The sequence below is a fragment of the Lucilia sericata genome, unplaced genomic scaffold (genome assembly GCF_015586225.1).
Source record: "Lucilia sericata isolate MDLA Ls3-8-SP2 unplaced genomic scaffold, ASM1558622v1 Contig001973F_arrow, whole genome shotgun sequence".
NCBI lineage: Eukaryota > Metazoa > Arthropoda > Insecta > Diptera > Calliphoridae > Lucilia > Lucilia sericata.
In genome coordinates, this window is record NW_023995844.1 from 56782 (window position 1) to 73719 (window position 16938).

Here is a 16938-nt window from a genome sequence, read left to right on the forward strand (position 1 = left end):
GAAGATTATACATATAATTTTGCTTGTAATCCTACAATTAAATTTCGCGACCAATAAAATATATATATATGTACATTCTGAAGATTCAGAATAGTCGAATTTGATACTTACGTATTTATTTTATTTATTTATTTAAACTTTCTCCCAGATTAGTTTTTAATATTTTTTAGAACATTGTTAACACTGTTTAGAATTGTGCTCTTCATTGACAGAAATCGCAAAAAGCATAAACAAAAAAACCCGGCAAAAACTAGCAGATAAAATATAAAACAATAATAACCACAAAGCTATATTGTACTCTAATATTTTTAAATTATATTATTTGTATTTAATTTTTACAACATATTGTTTGTTTATTTTTACAACAATTAAAATTAACGTGAAAAAAAAACTAAAAATACAAAAAATATCGGGAAGAAGCAGAACTCATAAAAAGCATACACAAACAATTTGCAAAACCTGTAAAAAGAAGAAGATTTAAAGAAAACGTAGAAAGAGCGAAAAAATGAGCGATTAAACAAAAATTTGCTGCAACATATTAGCAAAAAAATAAAGAAAACTTTAAAAATATTTATATAAAAACAAAAAAATAACAAACTTAAAAACACAATAAATTATTAACAAATTTTATTTAAAGAAAAAGCTATTTACATGAAACTTTTAAAGCCAAGTTGGGTGCATCATGATGGTAAGTGTTAATTAAGGCAAAGGGAGAAATAAAAAAAAAATGTAAAACATGAGGCCTTGCACACCATTAAGTTAATTGTTGTCTCAAAGTTGAATGACTTTCTCAATTTTGTTTTTTTTTTCAAAAATTTTCTTACAGAAAAACCAATCTTCTCTGTGGATGTTCATCAGGAATGTCTTAAATTTGCCACTGGTGGGCAAGGAGTGGATTCCGGCCGGGTCGTGATATGGAATCTAATACCCGTGCTATCCGAGAAAGCCGAACTAGATGAGAATGTGCCGAAAATGCTGTGTCAAATGGACAATCATCTGGCGTGTGTTAATTGTGTGCGCTGGTCGCAAAGCGGCCTTATGTTGGCCTCCTGTTCGGATGATAAGTTGGTGATGATATGGCGGCAATCGAAGGTGAGTGTGAGAATAGGAATTCAAAATGTGTTGAAAATTTAGTTTTTTGTTAATTCTAGGGTCCCAGTGGTGTTTTTGGCACTGGAGGCATACACAAAAATCCCGAATCTTGGAAATGTGTTTTTACTTTGCGCGGCCATTCTGGTGATGTTTTGGACTTAGCCTGGTCCCCGCAAGATCGTTGGCTGGCCAGCTGTAGCATTGACAATACGATTATTGTTTGGGACGCCCAAAACTTTCCTGCCATGGTGGCAATGCTTAAGGGACACACGGGTCTAGTCAAGGGTGTTGCCTGGGATCCGGTGGGTAAATATTTAGCTTCACAAAGTGATGATCGTAGTGTAAAAATCTGGAAAACATCAGATTGGACTTGTAGTAGTACAATCACAGAACCTTTTGAAGAGTGCGGTGGCACTACACATATTTTACGTTTATCCTGGTCCCCGGATGGTCAATACTTAGTATCGGCTCATGCCATGAATGGCGGAGGACCAACAGCACAAATTATAGAACGAGAGGGCTGGAAGTGTGATAAGGATTTTGTTGGTCATCGCAAAGCTGTTACGTGTGTACGTTTTCATACCGCCATATTGAAAAGACAAGCGCCCAAGTCACAAAAACCCCAACAGTATTGTTGTTTGGCCGTGGGTTCCCGCGATCGTTCTCTATCAGTGTGGATGACAGCTTTGCAAAGACCTCTGGTGGTGATACATGAACTTTTTAATGATAGTATTCTAGATTTGTCCTGGGGTCCCGATAAATGCATACTCATGGCCTGTAGTGGCGATGGCACGGTGGCTTGTCTGCAATTTTCCGAAAATGAATTGGGCACTCCTCTCTCCGAGGAGGATAAAAATTCACTATATCAACGTATTTATGGCAAAACAGCAGCAATTTTAACGAACGGCTCGACGGCAGCCACAGATTTACTCATAGAAAATCCCGAACTTTTAACTTGTACTCAGGATAAAATAAAACCACCCACACTGCCAACCATACAGGTTACCAATCACAATAACAACATCGAAAACTCCTTAACACAAGCGGCCTCCAATGGTTTTGGTTATGGCAGCCGCAGCAGCACTTCTACACAAAATGCAAACGCTATGGAAATAGGACAAAGTACACCCATGAAAGCGATTAATAAACAAATGGAGACACGTACAAAAGATGGTAAACGACGCATAACTCCTGTGTTTATACCTTTAAATCAGGATGTGGCACAAACTACCACAACAACGAATACTAATTTAAGCAGTTTTGGTCAAGCAACTACAGAAGTAACGGGGAGTGCCTCCTTGCCTTCAGAGGGTGAGGCAGTAATAGCCTCCACTTCCTCGGCTAGTATGAAAGACAGTTCTACTGCTGCTGGCTCCTCAGCAACCACACTACCCAAAACCAATATAACAGATCAGGAAAGGGGGTAAGTTTAAATATTCAAACAATATTTGTAAGACTCTACATAAAAATTTCAAAAAAAAAATCGTTTTCAGCCGCTTGGATTCACGTTTAGTTAAAAGCTCAACGGCCAAACCACGCGTTGAACCTTTTACCGTTTCCAAGGACAACTTTCAATCATTTCCACACTTTAAACAAACACCACAACACTTTGGCAATGATGCCAATACCTCCGCCACCACCAGTAACGCTGCCTCAGCCACAAAATCTTATCAGGCCTCTACTATGGGCCCTAAAATCACCATAACCGCCACCACCAAGTGTGAATATCAAAAGACTGCTTTAGATTATCGCGTTCACGTAAGCAATGGCTGTGTGCCCACTAACAATGGTCTTTTGGCCAAAGTAACAGCATTTCGTTTAGCTACCGGCAAGCTGTGGGAGACATTTGTGGGTGAGTGCCGCACAAAATTTTATTCCCAATTAATTAAATAATATAATAATATAACGGTTTTATAATTTTCTAAACAGGTTCCCCTGTGGTAAATTTCAATTTTTGTTTGAAATGCGTCATGCTTTGTAGTTTAGATGGTTCCATGCGTTTATTGGATTTACAAACCGGCAGTCCCCTAATGCCAATAATCTCTCTAACAACAGCTGCCATACAATGTGCCTTTGTAGGTTTCTCAATTATCTTTTATTTAGGCTTTTAAAGTTTTATTTTAATCAGTTTATTTCTCTTTCAGTGTCCCAAGGGCCTTTTAGTGGGTGTCATTACCGAATGTGGCCTTTTGCGCATTTGGAATATTGCCACTTGTTCGGCTGTTTTAGCCACCACCTGCAATGAGGTCTTTGGCAAACATGGCTCGGTGTTACAGTTTACCATAACCGAACATGGTGTACCTATGATTCTGTTCTCAAACGGTCAGGCCTTTTCATATTCTGCTCAATTACAATCTTGGTTAGTTTTGAATACTAAGGATCCGATTATGCGTCATGGTCTGCGTACTTCTATACCTAAGGAATTGAATAAGAACTATTTATGCTATCCTTTGACATCTATCCAGGCGGCTACTACCACTTTTGTTACGCAGAGTACTGGTATTGATTTGTAAGTATTTGAAATTATTTTTGTAGTCAAGCAGACTTTATATAGAAGAGCTTATTATAGAAAATATTTTTATAAAAAAAACTTTTTATAGAAAAACTTTTTATTTTAAAAAGCTTTTCTATAGAAAAGCTTCTTAAAAAAAGCTGTTTTTAAAACTTTTCTATAAAAAACTTTCTTCTATTTCCTTTAATTGGACAATGACTTTTCATAGAAAAGCTTTTTATAAAAAAGCTTTTTATAAAAAAGCTTTTTATATAAAAGCTTTTTATAAAAAAAGCTTTTTATAGAAAAGCTTTTTATAAAAAAAGCTTTTTATAGAAAAGCTTTTTATAAAAAAGCTTTTTATAGAAAAGCTTTTTATAAAAAAGGCTTTTTATAGGAAAGCTTTTTATAAAAAATTATTTTTATAGAAAAGCTTTGTATAAAAATCCATTTTATAGAAGAACTTAAAAAAGCTTTTGATAGGAAAACTTTTTATAGAAAAGCTTTTCTGTTGAATAATTGGAATTTTCCATAAAATTGTCTCTTCTTTTTAATATTCTTTTAGAAATGCCAACGACTGGCAATCGGTTGCTAAAATATCATTCATCGAAAATCAAATTAAACTTTGTGAAGCCATAAATTCCGCAGAGGAACTCAAGTACTGGTACACCATGTTAGCATTTCATTTGGCTATTGGTAATAATGAAAATAAACTGCGTCTACTACTCAACGATCTCTTGGGAACCGGGACTAGAAGTATAAGCTCACAAAATGAATACATATTGGTAAGTAGAAGCTACAGAACTATATTGGAATGAATTATATTTATTCTTCTTTCGCCTTAAAGAATATACCCAAACATGAAATCTTGGATTTGGTTTTGGAACAACTTAAAGTCCATATTAAATGGCAGCGCATTTATATGGAATACAATGAATTATATCAACATTTAAAACAACGTCGGCAAGCTAAGCTTAAAAAACAACAACAAGAACAACAACAACAGGAGCAACAAATTTTACAACAAACTGAAAAAGAGAAATCTCCCACTTTAACAACAAAAACCACGGAAGAAGATGCTGCAGCTGCCACCACCTCCTCCTCCAATTCTAGTTTGAATTGTGCCAAATTAGAAACTCGTATGGATATTACTTAATGTTACAACCAACAACAACTTGTTCACACACAAACACACGCTCGCCAAAATGTTCTGCCCAGCAGAATAATAGTTCTTCTCATAATTAATCACTACTCGTCGTCGTTTAAACATGAAATTAATTTTATTTATTACAGCTAAGCTATTTCATTCAATTAAATTTATGCTTATTTATCTTTTTTAGGTATTTTTTAAGAAGTTATTTTCAGAAACAAAAAAAAAAAAAACGGAAAAACTAAACCGAAAATATGTTTTGTTGTATTATTAATACTGTAAAATCTATATAAATATTTAATGAAATTAAAATTATTATTGTAGATTATAGATTAGTCCTTCTCTCCTACTCTTATTTTCATTTCTTTTAAGTTTAGTTATATGAAAGGAAAAAAAAATAATTAAATACATCAGCTATAAAAATATAGTTTGTTTATTCCTATTTTTGAAAAAAAAAAACATTTATCAATTTATAATGATGGTTTAAGGTAATTTATTAAGCCACAAGCTTTTCAACTTAACAAGAAACTTTACTTTGGATTTAGAACTGATGGATTCCAAATTAAGCCAATATTATTTGTGTAATTTTTCCCTTAATAAGTTTTCGTTCATATTGTACGTTTTATTATATATTTTGCTCTACCTTTTTCATTCATTATTTATGTATATATTAAGTAATATTTATATGTAATTTAAAGATAAAAACAATTTAAATAAAACTTATATTGAAAGCGAAAGTTACACGATGATTTTATATCGATAGAGCTTGTAAATCTGGAAAAAGACAAGGCTTCTTAGCAACAAAGAATACTATTTAGGTTTTTCTTATTTACTTTATTTCAAAAAGGTTTAAAAGTTTTCAACGCACATTTTATTGCATATAATGAGGTCCAGGTGTAGGTACACTTTTTAAAGGTGAATCAAAATCTGTCTCTGTAGGCTCTGGTACAGGGCATTCCTGAAGCGAAGTACCTATGCGTTCTTGCAGTGTTTCATAGAGTTTGTGTACGGTTTCATTGTGGCCCGTTGTGGGTTGCATGGCCTTCATGAGCGATTGCAAACGACCTGGTGGCAACTTGTTGTGAACATACCTAACAGAGGAGAAAAAAAAATGGTGTATTTTTAAATAGTTAAGAAATTGAAATATATTCGTTATATCATACCATAATAATTTAATCATGTGTCTCGTTACATTGTCTCTGGTCAAGCCGGCGAATAGAAATTCATCAAATAATGTGGTGCAAAAATCTTCTGTGGTAAATTCCTCGGCCATGGGTATCAATAAAGCAATCTTTAGAAGAGAAAATCCAAAAATTTTATAAGCTAAACTTTTACAATGATTTAAATTTTACTTACCAATGAATGTAGAAAAGGATCTTCGTAGGCGCGATCATCTTTACACGACGACAATATAGCCAAAACCCGCAAAACACCCACACGATCCTTCTGTCGAGCCGTATTTAAAGTATAATACATGGCTAAAATACTGGCCACTGAACTCTCCTGTATATATGCTTCTACAGCATCGGGAGCCGGACCCGAATGCTCTATAGTTGTCAAAGCCGATTCACGTTCATCGGGTGGTAATTTGGAATGTAAACTGCGGCACTGATCATCCACCATCAGAGACATAAGAGCCGGTAGAAATTTCGTTACAACTTGTGAGTCGAGCTTAGGTTCCTTGAAATCTTGTGAATCTATCATAACCCAGGCACTGAGACCTAAAGCCAACATGCGCAACAACAAAATGAGAATAGTGTTGTCTCGTGGCAAACTTTCATTGTTGATCAAGTGCTGTAGTATTTTTATGGCCGAAGTGGCTAGAAAATTAATAGCATAAGGATCACACAAAGTCATGGAGAGATCACCCAAAACCTGTTCCTGACCACGTTTGATATTATCCAAAAAACCTTGCAACTCCCTAGATCTTTTGATATCAACATTTTTCTCTCTAATACAGGCATCCAAACACCAGGTGAACTTATGACAAGGATCGACTGAAATAATCTCTTGAACTTCCAAATCATGCAAAGCCATTAGCAGCTCAGCCCTCAAGGTGCAATAGTGAACATTGCGTGTCCTTAAGAACAGAGTACGCAAAAATTGCAATACCATATCGTACAGCTTTACACTGGTACCAATCATATTGGCTAATTTTTGCACCACCTCACCCTGACGCCTTACCTTGGGCGAAGGATGAAAGAAGAGATTATTTAGGTTAGTGTGATCAAACAAAATATGCTCCTTTTCCCGTATATACTGCGAGAGTAAGGGTGAAACTTCATCACCAAACAGCGATTGATTATCACGCCATATTTGTCTTTTCACCTCAGTATCGGTGTCAGCATATAGCTCACGATCTCTTACTAATATACGCAAATACTTATCGTCTATATGGGGAGTGTTGCGCAAAATGGCCATTACTACGGGACGCAAAGCCTTAACACGCACCACAGGGAAACTTTTTATTAAGAGTTCTTTCAGTTTCTTATCACGCTCCCGGGGATCTTTCTGACCCAACTCGTTGATATGAGCTATAAGTTTATCCCTTAATTCCTCCATAAGAGAGGTGTGAAAATCAAGACGACGCACACCATGCAAATCCAGCAAAGGCAACATGGGACGTAAAGAGGGCAATAAAACACCATTTTCTAGCTAAAGCCCAAGGATAATAATATATATTTTTCATGAAATATAAAAAAAAAATAATAACAAAACTCACCTGAAAACTTTCTATAGCCTTTAAGGGATCTGTGCAAGAGGTAAGAGCCTCTCTTAAATAAGCCTGACCCGGTATATTTACCTCTTCCAGACCAGTGCCAGTAAATTTGGGTGGAGGTTGTGCCATATTTAGGTTTTCTATTATATTTTTATTAATTTTCCTGCTAAATTATTACAATTTTTCGAAAAGTAAAAAAAATATTCCTTAAAAACATACGTCTTGGCGTATGTTTATGTTTTTTTTTCTTCTTCTAACAAAATGTAAATGTCAAAAAGATGTTTACAATAAAACTGCCATATTCTTTTAATGTATAAAACACTGCCTTATCATTAATACAGTGGTTAACAGTAAAACTCTATTATATTTTTATAAAACACTTTTTAATGAAAAAATATAATAATATTAATCTAAATATTTAATAAATTATACAAATTTTTTTTATATTTAGATATTTTTAACAATTTGTTATTATTGTTATTATATATTGTAAATCATCTGGCATCTCTTTAACTCTTTGACACTCTCACAGCTGTCAGTACTCAAAAACACTCTACTCTTCAATAGATTTCTTGAATTTTTCAGGTAGTAAAGTGTGTTTTTTTTTATAGAAAAAATTAAAATATTTACTTTAAAAGTGCTCTAAAAGTTTTAAATTTGCTTAAAAATTATAAACAAAATATTAAACTAAAAATATTTACTACAAAACCGTTAATAAATTTAAAAAAAAATAAACGAACGGAAATAAAATAACTCGTAGCAATTGTAAATTTTTTTCTTGGGAAATCTAAAGAGCAGCGAAAAAATAATTCATTCGATGATGATGACGACCACAACTACAGCAGTAGTAGCAGAAGAAACGAGTTACTCGTAAATTATTGCTAAATAAGGATTAAAATTGGCTAAAAGCAATTGCAAACAATTAAATATCTTTTAATAAAACTAAATAAAAATGGAAAATAATACACAAAGTATGTAAAATTTGCAAAAAATGGGGGAAATGTTTATAAATTATGATATTTGTTTTCCCATCAGAGAGAAGACGTTATCAAAAGGACTTGGCTCCCACAGATGATATTCTAACCTTGATACATTTGGTCCGGCAAAATCCCACATTGTATAATTATAAATTACAGCCGAATCAACGCAGGCGTATAGATATTTTAAATGGTTGGGCGGAGATAGCAGCGGCCATAGGAAGTAAGTGTATATACAACTAGTTGCTATGGTTTTTTTTTTGTAGAACTTTGTATTCGTTGATGTGGCATAACAAAAAAAAAAACAAATTGCAATTATCCTCAATAATTCAATAACTGTTATACTCCGGATGTATATCTCTATGTATTTCTTTCACAATTTTATGTTAAAACGTTATAAGAAAATTTTTAAAGAAATTTTTAAAGAAATTTTTCTAAAAATTTTAAAATTTTTAAAGCCGAAATAATTTAAAATAAACATTTTAAAATTTCGCTTTTAAAATAAAATTTCCCTTAAAGGGAAATTTATTAAAGTGATATTTAACAAAATCATAATACATATATGTATGGTTAGTTTCACTCACTAAAATTAAAATTTAAATAATTTTCAAAATTTCCCTAGAACAAAAAAATTTCCTCTCTATGGAAATTTTTATTAAAAAGCTATTTTCAGAAATTTTTGCATATTATTTATGAGTTTTTGAAGAAAATTCCTAAAAAGTATTTTTTGTTAAAATTTCCCTTTAGAAGAATTTTTAATTTTAACGATTTGTCATACAAAATTTTACATATTTATCATTAGAAATTAACTTTAAACGGAAATTTTATAAAATTTTGTAAATTTCCCTTGCACAATAAAATTTCCCTTCTAGGGAAATTTTTGTTTTAAGGAATTTTTCGAAAAATTTATAATTTTTCAAGGGAAAAATTAATGAAAAAATAAAATTTTAAATAATTTTCAAAATTTCCCTTGAATAAAAAAATTTCCCCTCAAGGGAAATTTTTATTAAAAGGCTATTTTTAAAGATTTCTGCATAGTATTTATTAGTTTTTCACGATAATGCGAAAAAATATTTTTTTGATTAAATTTCCCTTAATTAAAAAATTTCCCTTTAGGAGAATTTTAAATTTTAATGATTTTTATTATCAATCTCTCAGTAGAAATTAATTCTTAACAAAAATTAGAAAAAAATTCCCTTCGGCAAAAAATATCCTTTCTCTTTTTTATAGGAAATTTTTGAAAATTTATATTTTTTTAGAGAAATTTTCATAAATTTGTCATTTTTTATAGGAAATATTCGAAAATATATATTTTTTATGGGAAATTTCCCTTTTTCATATTTCTTTATTTTTTTAAATATCGGATATTTAAACTTCTTCTAGACAAATACACCGTTGAGGAATGTCGACGCAAATGGAAAAATCTACGCGATACATATCATCAATATCGTTTGCGTAAACCTAAAATGAGTGATGGTCTCTCGAAATGGCGTTACGCCAAGGATATGGAATTTCTATCGAATGTCTATCAACCGAAACTAAAATCGAATCGTACACAAAACTACAACAGTACCGCACCGCAAGATAATCTACTGCACAGTGTTTCGGAGAGTACCGACGAACATGATCATGTTGTGCCGCAGGATATGGTACATTCAAATATTATTTCAGTCAATGATGCGGACACATTTATTTTGACTACATACGAGGATGTAACACATGACAACGATGTCTCACATGAGGATCCCAATATGGTGTCTCACAGTGAATTGAATCATGACAATAACAGCATGGAAGATTGTGTTGAGATTGTGAAGCATGAACAACATGTGACGCTGGATGATGATGGCAATACGGGCGGTGATGTGGACTATGAGGAGGTGTGTCTGTACGAAGAATCGGGCAATACGCCGAGTGTGGATTGTGAGACAATTATTGGAGCGGGAGCTGGTACAAATTCTGCCAATTCGGATGATACAAAATTTCAATATATCGATGCAAATGATTTCTGTATAGCGTCTATGAATCCCACAACATCACAATATTCAAGTAGTGCTAGTAGTGTTATTGGTGCCACGGGTACAATTAAATTGAAAGCCTTACCCATGGTGAGTTCTACGACTACATCCACAGCATCCTCTACCCTCGACTCGACGGCCTCGTGTGTAGGAATTGCCTCTCCTTCGGTACATTTACAAACTCTACCCGAGTTGACACCCTCGCCAGCGATACCTCCGCCGGCCACAACGGCCAGTACGTCTGCCACATATATGTATACCACCCTAAATCCCACAAGATCTCAATACAACAGCAATAATAATTCGGGCAGTGTTATTGGAGGATCAACGGGTACCATAAAACTAAAGAACTTACCCACCGTCAGTTCCTCCAGCACGGCTATGGCTTCTACATCTTCTACCACCTTAGATTCGACCACCATCGCTTCACCTTCAGTACACATACACAATCTGCCAGAATTAACAGCCTCCCCCACAACAGCCACCAGCACCCCCCCTGAGACGAAACATGATGCCAACAACTCGTTGCTCAACTCGGTTAACACAAATTCCCAACAAATGCAACCAACCTACGCAAATACCACCACACCCTCCACTTCAGCGGCAATGTCGTCCGCAGTAGCAACAGCAAACATGATTTGCAATCATCAACGAGAAGAATGTGATTTATTTTTCGATTTTCTTAAAAAGAAAATACAACGTTTTCCCCCCGAAGAAATCACTTCCATACAAGTGGAATTTCTTAATTGTGTTTTGCGACGAGAGGCGGAACATGCCCAGAAAGCTCAGCAGCAGCAGCAGCAACAACAGCATAATTCTATTCATTAGGTAGTTTTTTATTAGATTTATTTTCTATATAAAAAAAACAAGGTTTCGTTAAAAAGAAAATGAAAGTTTAAAGAGAAATAATTATTGATATAATTAATTACATTTAAAAAAATATATTGAAATTTAAGTATCAACATTTTTATGTTTCATTAAATAAATTTAAATATTTTTAGCTGTAAATGTATAAAAAAAAATAAATGAAAATATCACAAATAAATTAAGAGAAGATTTCTAAAAAAAGGAGAGAACATTTCGAAAATTTTCTAAAAAAAAAGAGAGAAAATTTCGAAAAAGACAGAAAATTTTGAAAGTTTTCTAAAAAAGAGAGAAAATTTCGAAAATTTTCTAAAAAAGAGAGAAAATTTCGAAAATTTTCTAAAAAGAGAGAAAATTTCGAAAATTTTCTAAAAAAGAGAGAAAATTTCGAAAATTTTCTAAAAAAGAGAGAAAATTTCGAAAATTTTCTAAAAAAGAGAGAAAATTTCGAAAATTTTCTAAAAAAGAGAGAAAATTTCGAAAATTTTCTAAAAAAGAGAGAAAATTTCGAAAATTTTCTAAAAAAGAGAGAAAATTTCGAAAATTTTCTAAAAAAGAGAGAAAATTTCGAAAATTTTCTAAAAAAGAGAGAAAATTTCGAAAATTTTCTAAAAAAGAGAGAAAATTTCGAAAATTTTCTAAAAAAGAGAGAAAATTTCGAAAATTTTCTAAAAAGAGAGAAAATTTCGAAAATTTTCTAAAAAGAGAAAATTTCGAAAATTTTCTAAAAAAGAGAAAATTTTCTAAAAAAGAGAGAAAATTTCGAAAATTTTCTAAAAAAAGACAGAAAATTTCGAAAATTTTCTAAAAAAAGAGAGAAAATTTCGAAAATTTTCTAAAAAAAGAGAGAAAATTTCGAAAATTTTCTAAAAAAAAGAGAGAAAATTTCGAAAATTTTCTAAAAAAGAGAGAAAATTTCGAAAATTTTCTAAAAAAGAGAGAAAATTTCGAAAATTTTCTAAAAAAGAGAGAAAATTTCGAAAATTTTCTAAAAAAGAGAGAAAATTTCGAAAATTTTCTAAAAAGAGAAAATTTTCTAAAAAAAGAGAAAATTTCGAAAATTTTCTAAAAAAGAGAGAAAATTTTCTAAAAAAGAGAGAAAATTTCGAAAATTTTCTAAAAAAGAGAGAAAATTTCGAAAATTTTCTAAAAAAGAGAGAAAATTTCGAAAATTATCTAAAAAGGAGAGAAAATTTCGAAAATTTTCTAAAAAGGAGAGAAAATTTCGAAAATTTTCTAAAAAAGAGAGAAAATTTCGAAAATTTTCTAAAAAAGAGAGAAAATTTCGAAAATTTTCTAAAAAAGAGAGAAAATTTCGAAAATTTTCTAAGAAACAGAAAAATTTCGAAATATCTAAATTTTTCTAAAAATTCCAAAAATACTTTATAAAGAGGATTTATAGAAAATTCTCTAGAAAATAGGAAATTTTTCGAACGTTTTGTGTAAAGACTTTCTTTTAAGATCATCACCATACCAGCAAACATTTTCTTATAGAAACACTTGATCAGCGATCTTTTTTCTATACGTATAACATAAAGAAATAAAAACAACATTATTATTCTTTGCTATTTATCATTTAAATAGCTTTTTGTTCAGGACATTTTGTTTACTTATTTATTTTCTTATTTTGGCAATTGACAATAAACAAAATATAATAAATCTTTTGTGTGTGTGTGTGATGTTAGTGCAAAAATGTGTGGGATTTTTGTAAGATGTATAAAAAAGGAACACATTTCAAAACTAACCGCGGCTTATGTTTTAAAGCTAAAATTAAAAACAAACTTGCTTAAAAAAATCATAAGCAAAAGAAGGAAAATAATGATAAATTAATGCAGGTATTAATTTGGGAACACTTGATGTCGTTTTAAATTAAATGAACACAAAACTTGTTTAAAATAAAAATAATAATAACAATTGAACTATAAATATATACATTTATAAAATATAGCCTTAAAATAATATTAAAAAGAAATACCAATTAATGCCAAATTTATAGTAAAAAAAAAAAAAAATACAATTTAGTTTGTTAATTCTCGCAGAGACATTTAAATTTAAAAACAAAGACACATTATGTAGTTTGATTGGTTAATGCATTAATACGATCTGTATTAAAGTAAATTACAGTTATAGTAATATCATCACGATATAGACGTACAACATCTTGAGGTAGTGATAAATAGTAAGCGATTTTCGAATGTTCAATGCCATATTCAGTACCGCCCAAGGCATGACGTATCAAATGAGTGGCAGAGTTTTGATCTGAAGGTTTGCGGGTGCGGCCAGCTCTGCAATAATAATAATAATAAATACATTAAATTTCTCGTTTATTAATAATAAATATTCAAACCACTTACTTTCTTTCTGCTAATATATCAGAGATGGCCTGTAAGGTAACATCTCCATCAGGCAATTTAATGGGCTCTAGAGATTTTTTCGAATTTAAATGTTCACCCACCAATTGTACGACTTGTGTAGGTGATAGAAAATCCCATAGGCCATCACTGCCTATTACTAGGAATTTATCATTGACGGTTAAACGATGATGTTCAACATCAGGTTTTGCTGATAGATAGGGTGGTGTATAATAGTGTGGCGGTACAGCATGTTCGCCAAAGACAGGTACTACATATTTTTCCATTATTTCATTTGACCATTTATAACGGAAATCTCCCATTGCACGCAATGGAGCCAATTGACTGAGTAAACGTTCATTTCTTATAGCTGTATCGTGTTCCTCTTTGGGATGTTCCATTAATATTCGTTGTACTTCTTGGTGATTGTCGTAGTTATGTTCCTGATTAAGTTTTTTCGATGACCATTTGCCGGTTTCAGGGCATACTGAGCCCAAGACTGCCGTACAATCACCGGTACTAGCTAAATGTATATCAAGGCCTTCGATATGGGCAACACAAGCAACGGCACCTGGGGTGAGAGGAATTTTTAAGATTTTTTTTAAGAGAAATGTTCGAAAATTTTCTGTAAAAAAAGGAAAATGTTGGAAAAATTTCTCTTTTTATAGAAAATTTTCGAACATTTTCTATATAAAAGAAATATTTTCAAAAAATTTCAATATAAAAATACAATTTTACAAGTTTGTTTTTCATTTACCTGACATCGCTACCGCCATTGTTCTCATATTTGTATTATTTAAGGCCTCTTCCGATAAATCATTGTCCAATGAAAGAAATGCATGTTCCATAGTTGTGGCAATATCTGGTAATTCTTGACTAGATAAGGTTTTAATGTATTTGCTAAAGCTTTGTTCATAAATATCCTTGATTTCTTTAACAAAATCCACCTAAAAATAGAAAATCTGTTAGGACATTCTAAAACTAATTAAAACTTTTAAAATCTTTCACCCACATTGTCGTTGTGACACTTTAAAAACGACTGACTATTGCACCCCTTATCAATTTGTTCTTTTAGGATTTTACGGTCAACCAAGGAAGCGGCTATATAACGCAGTAAACGTTTCGAAATAACTTGAGAGCAGGCGGGACCACCATGACCATCGAAAATACCACAAATGAAACCTTTAAAAGAAAATTTATTAGAAGTTGTCGAACTTTATTGATTAGCTCACCTTTTTTATGTAAAAAACTGCCTTCGGTACGACAATCTTCACAGGGCTTATTGGATGCTACTTGATTGGATTCATAGCTGTGTATGGTACTGTTCTGGTCCTCCGGAATGGCATACATGAATTCATTTTCTCTTAGAATCATATTAACCTTTTAAAAATAGAATGCAAATGGTTATCAAATACAAAAATAGTATCTCAATGTTTAGGGACTCACATCATATGGCGATAATTGTGGCAGTTGTGCCTGCCTCTGTAGGGAGCTGAAAAAATTACGTTTAACATCATCCTGGCCACTGAAGAGTGTTCTTGCTGTCCTGTGTCGTACATTAAGGACGGTATTACGTAGTAGTATTGTTAACATTTAAAAATGTGCTTTAATAACTTCTCTACACTTTAAATAGTCTTGGTGGTTAGTGGGTGGTCACTTTAGTTTTCCTTATTTTTATTTATTTCTGACAAATTTTCCTTTTTGTTTTATTTATATAATTATTTTTATATATTTTAAGCTATTAATTGTTTACTGCTTAATTCATGGACTTTTATTTATTATATATATTATATTTTTTTAATAAATTTCTTTTATAATTCGTTGAAATACGGAAAGAGGAAAAGCCAAGAAATGAAATTTTGTAAAGAAAATTGCGAACCGTAGGTAGAGTCCCGTGTCGCTGAACTCTTAAGAGTATGACTGCAGCCGTCGTTTAATTTTGTGAGACGCCGTTGCAGTATAAATTTATTGTTTAAGTTATATTTATTATAATTGATAGTTATTGAAAGATATTTTTCTTTGTAATTTCATATGGTTTTTTAAAATTTTGAATGAAATATTTTAATTTTTAATTGAAAATTGTTTTCTTCTTATTGATTGAAAACCGCCAGTAAAACTTGAAATTTCAACGACGTTTTTAGTTTTGAATGGCGCAGTTTTCTGCCGAACAACTGTCAAAATGTTTGAACTTCACCTAAATATGAAATCGATAATGCAGTGTATCTAAGTAAGGGTGACCGGACAAAATGATCCAAAATAATAAATTTAAAAAAATGCTCCAAAAATAAAAACAAATAAATTTTATATAAACTAAAAAAGGTTTCTAAAATTTCTCGTTAATAGAATTTTCCATAAATTTTTTATTTTAAAAACCCTTTTTAATAAGATACATTTTCGATGATTCTATAAAGAGAAATAATAACGAAAAATTTAATGTAATAAGAAATTTAAATATATTTTGTCTATATCTAAGCATTTTTTATAATCCAATGGAATTTCTTAAAAAAATATTCTTGCTATATTTTTTACTTACTGACTACTTTTTATACACCCATTTACAACACTTTTGTGTAAAATAACCATTGATAGCACTGTTTTATCGTCTTCACTAATCCTTTACAAATTTTTCTCCCAATTTGTAAAAGATTAATGAGAATTGATGAAAATGTCACATCTCAGTTTTTTTTATCGAGGGGTGTTTATATTTTTTTTCTTCTTCGCTAGTCAAGTGAAATTTTCTTCTTGTGAAAAAATGTGAAATTTTCAAGGAAATATTGTTAAGAAAATTATAAAAAATAATAAAAAAGAGTGCTAAAGGTGCATTTAATACAATTTCAAATAAAATGTTTCCCATAGAGCATGTGAAATAAAAAGCAAATGTAAAAGAAAAAAAGTTGTGTAAAAAATTACAATAAAGAAAAAAATCTCCAACAAGAATTAAGGAAAAAAGAAAAAAAGTATTTATGCGTGTAGGTAAAATAAAAAAGAAAAAATATATATTATCCCAAAAAAGGTGCTGCGCCTCTTTTTCTATTTACCACAAAATAACAAAGTGTTAATTTAATTTTTGTTAATAATAAATCAAATAAAAGAAAAATTAAGCAATACCTGAAGAAATAAGTAAAAAAGAAAAAAATGTTAAAAGAAGCCAGCAGCAAATAAAAAATACACAAAAAGTGTTTTACAAAAAAAAAAAAAAAAAAAATGGTGACAAGTGCATTGTAAAAAAATCAAACAGAGCTGAAGAAAAATAGTAAAAAATAAGAGAAAAATCAA

The 16938-nt window shown here is 31.3% G+C and overlaps 3 protein-coding genes across 5 annotated transcripts; 1 reads left to right on the top strand and 2 right to left on the bottom strand.

Moving 5' to 3' along the window:
- The first annotated feature begins 193 nt into the window (after nt 1–193).
- LOC119613092 (protein HIRA homolog) lies at nt 194–11356 on the top strand. The gene is made up of 11 exons (XM_037969029.1): nt 194–688; nt 827–1092; nt 1152–2515; nt 2586–2944; nt 3022–3167; nt 3237–3601; nt 4149–4368; nt 4431–4734; nt 8403–8423; nt 8488–8652; nt 9813–11356. Exons 1-11 carry the CDS (start codon nt 652–654, stop codon nt 11273–11275), a joined length of 4710 nt encoding a protein of 1569 aa, XP_037824957.1. The 5' UTR covers nt 194–651; the 3' UTR covers nt 11276–11356.
- LOC119613095 (negative elongation factor B) lies at nt 5075–7714 on the bottom strand. 3 transcript variants are annotated; one of them, XM_037969035.1, is made up of 5 exons: nt 7456–7714; nt 6090–7388; nt 5897–6024; nt 5602–5824; nt 5075–5507 (listed from the first exon to the last, which is right to left on the bottom strand). In XM_037969035.1, exons 1-4 carry the CDS (start codon nt 7579–7581, stop codon nt 5605–5607), a joined length of 1773 nt encoding a protein of 590 aa, XP_037824963.1. In that variant the 5' UTR covers nt 7582–7714; the 3' UTR covers nt 5075–5507; nt 5602–5604. The 3 variants fall into 3 exon arrangements, with proteins under 3 accessions (XP_037824963.1, XP_037824962.1, XP_037824961.1); XM_037969034.1 differs by having other exon boundaries at nt 5567–5824; XM_037969033.1 differs by lacking the exon at nt 5075–5507 and having other exon boundaries at nt 5547–5824.
- A 1520-nt stretch (nt 11357–12876) lies between the features above and the next one.
- LOC119613098 (pyruvate dehydrogenase [acetyl-transferring]-phosphatase 1, mitochondrial) lies at nt 12877–15544 on the bottom strand. The gene is made up of 6 exons (XM_037969039.1): nt 15109–15544; nt 14895–15042; nt 14675–14844; nt 14420–14609; nt 13666–14233; nt 12877–13596 (listed from the first exon to the last, which is right to left on the bottom strand). Exons 1-6 carry the CDS (start codon nt 15253–15255, stop codon nt 13380–13382), a joined length of 1440 nt encoding a protein of 479 aa, XP_037824967.1. The 5' UTR covers nt 15256–15544; the 3' UTR covers nt 12877–13379.
- Nucleotides 15545–16938: the final 1394 nt, after the last annotated feature.